The 2,276-nt window shown below is 47.1% G+C and overlaps 1 protein-coding gene across 1 annotated transcript; it reads left to right on the plus strand.

Annotated features, from left to right (window-relative positions):
• The first annotated feature begins 299 nt into the window (after positions 1-299).
• On the plus strand, positions 300-1,979 carry LOC122642637 (pentatricopeptide repeat-containing protein At1g08070, chloroplastic-like). Its single transcript, XM_043836168.1, has one exon. It carries the CDS (start codon positions 378-380, stop codon positions 1,977-1,979), a length of 1,602 nt encoding a protein of 533 aa, XP_043692103.1. The 5' UTR covers positions 300-377.
• The last annotated feature ends 297 nt before the right edge of the window (positions 1,980-2,276 follow it).

Here is a 2,276-nt window from a genome sequence, read left to right on the forward strand (position 1 = left end):
CCTTCTTAGGGCTGATGCTAGAGAACCGGCAAAGGTATTCAAGTTGTCACAGATACCCTGATTTACAACTCCAATCAGACTACCATCGAACGAGCAGGTGTCTGTTTCTCATTTCTCACTTCTCAGTAGCTCCGCCCTTCACTCTCTTCTCTCTTGTCAGTTTTCACTGCCTTGTGCTAACCGCTTCCGTGGCTTGCTGCTCTAACGAATCATCAGTTAAAAGTCGTAACGTTCAATCACGGTTTCCATGGCTTCATAAGTGAACGGTTGACGGTTTGAGCCTTTGAGGCTAGGAACTTCCCAGCTACCACAGCTAAAACCAGGACTTGGAATTGCGGTTTCCCTTTTCAGATGACGAATGAAATGGTGACATAGAAATGGAATTGCCAACACATATACCCTCACAGTGGCCAACGCAACCCACCCCTACTAGCATGCTTGAAAAGCCTTTTATGTTTCTGACTCTAAAACAGCTAAACCAAATTCGTGCCCACATCATCAAATCCTCAAAGCCCAACCTCTTAAATTCCTTGTTGAGATCACTAGCACAAGCCAACGCCTCACACGATGCCCTTCTCCTATACAATCAGATGCTCTATGGACCAACCTCACACGACCATTTCACATACACCTACGCCCTCAAGGCCTGTTCACTACTGCACGCCGTTCCCAAGGGCCATGAGATCCATGCCCGCATCATTACATCCGGCCATCACTCGGACATATTCATCCAAAACACCTTACTCAATATGTATGTTGATTTCTGCGACATTATCAGTGCTCGCCGGATATTCGACGCTATCTCTGAACCAGACGTTGTGTCATGGACTTCGATGATATCAGGGCTCGCAAAGAGTGGGTTCGAAGAGGAAGCTTTGATGGTCCTCGTTTCAATGGATGTAAAGCCTAATTCCATGACCCTTGTTTGTCTTCTATCAGCTTGTGCCAGGTTGAGAGCCCTAGACAAAGGGAAAGCAATCCATGCTTACTGTTTGAAGAACTTGAATGGGGATAACATTATCGTGGACAACGCAATATTAGAGTTATATGTAAAATGTGGGTCTTTGATACCTGCGCAGCTCCTGTTTGAAACAATGCGTAACAGAGATGTGGTGTCCTGGACTACCATAGTGTGTGGCTATGCGCAAAATGGATTTTGCCAGAAGGCCATTACCGTTTTCAGAAAGATGGCACGTGAAGGAGAAGTCGAGCCCAATGAAGCCACTATAGTGAGCGTCTTCTCCGCTTGTGCTTCACTTGGGTCCTTCAGTTTGGGTCAACAAGTGCACACTTACATCCAATCCATCCATGGTGTCACTCTTGATGGTCATGTGGGAAACGCTCTGGTGAACATGTATGCCAAGTGTGGCCACATGAGCATGGCCCTTAAAATATTCAATCGCTTGGCATGCAAAGACTTGGTTTCATGGAGCACCATCATTGGTGGTATGGCCATTAACGGGTACGGCATGCAAGCACTGCAGATGTTCTCTCTTATGCTGTGCAATGGTATTGCCCCGGACGGCGTAACGTTCCTGGGTTTGTTATCTGCGTGTAGCCACGCAAGGCTGGTGGATCAAGGACGGGCCTTCTTCACGGCAATGAGAGATGTTTACAGGATCAGGCCCGAGATCGAGCATTATGCGTGCATGGTGGATCTGTATGGTCGTGCTGGACTGCTGGACGAAGCTGAGAGTTTCATTAGAGAGATGCCCATGGAGCCCGATGGTGTGGTCTGGGCTGCGTTGCTTAATGGGTACAAGATTTATGGAGATGGCAAGGTGGATGAGCGGTTGGCTCGATGTCTGATTGGCGCGAGGAGCGCAAGTGGAGGGACTTGGGCTCTTCTGTCAAATACTTATGCTAGCGCAAGCAGATGGGAGGAGTTCCACAGGGTGCGAGAAGTGATGAGATGCATGAGAATGAGGAAGACGCCTGGATGTAGTTGGGTCGAAGTTGACTCACCGATTCATTCATAGATCTCATTGAGGGGGTTGAATGTTCACGTATGTGAGCGTACATGAACAACTCAGCCGTTCAGATGGAACATTACCACAGAATAGATTCCATCTGAACGTTAACATTCCCTGCACTCTGTCATTTCGTGTGTATATTTTTCACTTCAAAAAGATAAAAACAAAAATAGCTTCAGCTTACGAAAGGAAAGCTACCTTCTTATGCCCGGCACGTTTATTTTTGGTTAGTGTCGGTTTTGGGATATAACTGATTGGGATAGATCGGTTTTACCGATGTGGACCTAGAATTGACATCCCCAG

The sequence above is a fragment of the Telopea speciosissima genome, chromosome 10 (assembly GCF_018873765.1).
Source record: "Telopea speciosissima isolate NSW1024214 ecotype Mountain lineage chromosome 10, Tspe_v1, whole genome shotgun sequence".
NCBI lineage: Eukaryota > Viridiplantae > Streptophyta > Magnoliopsida > Proteales > Proteaceae > Telopea > Telopea speciosissima.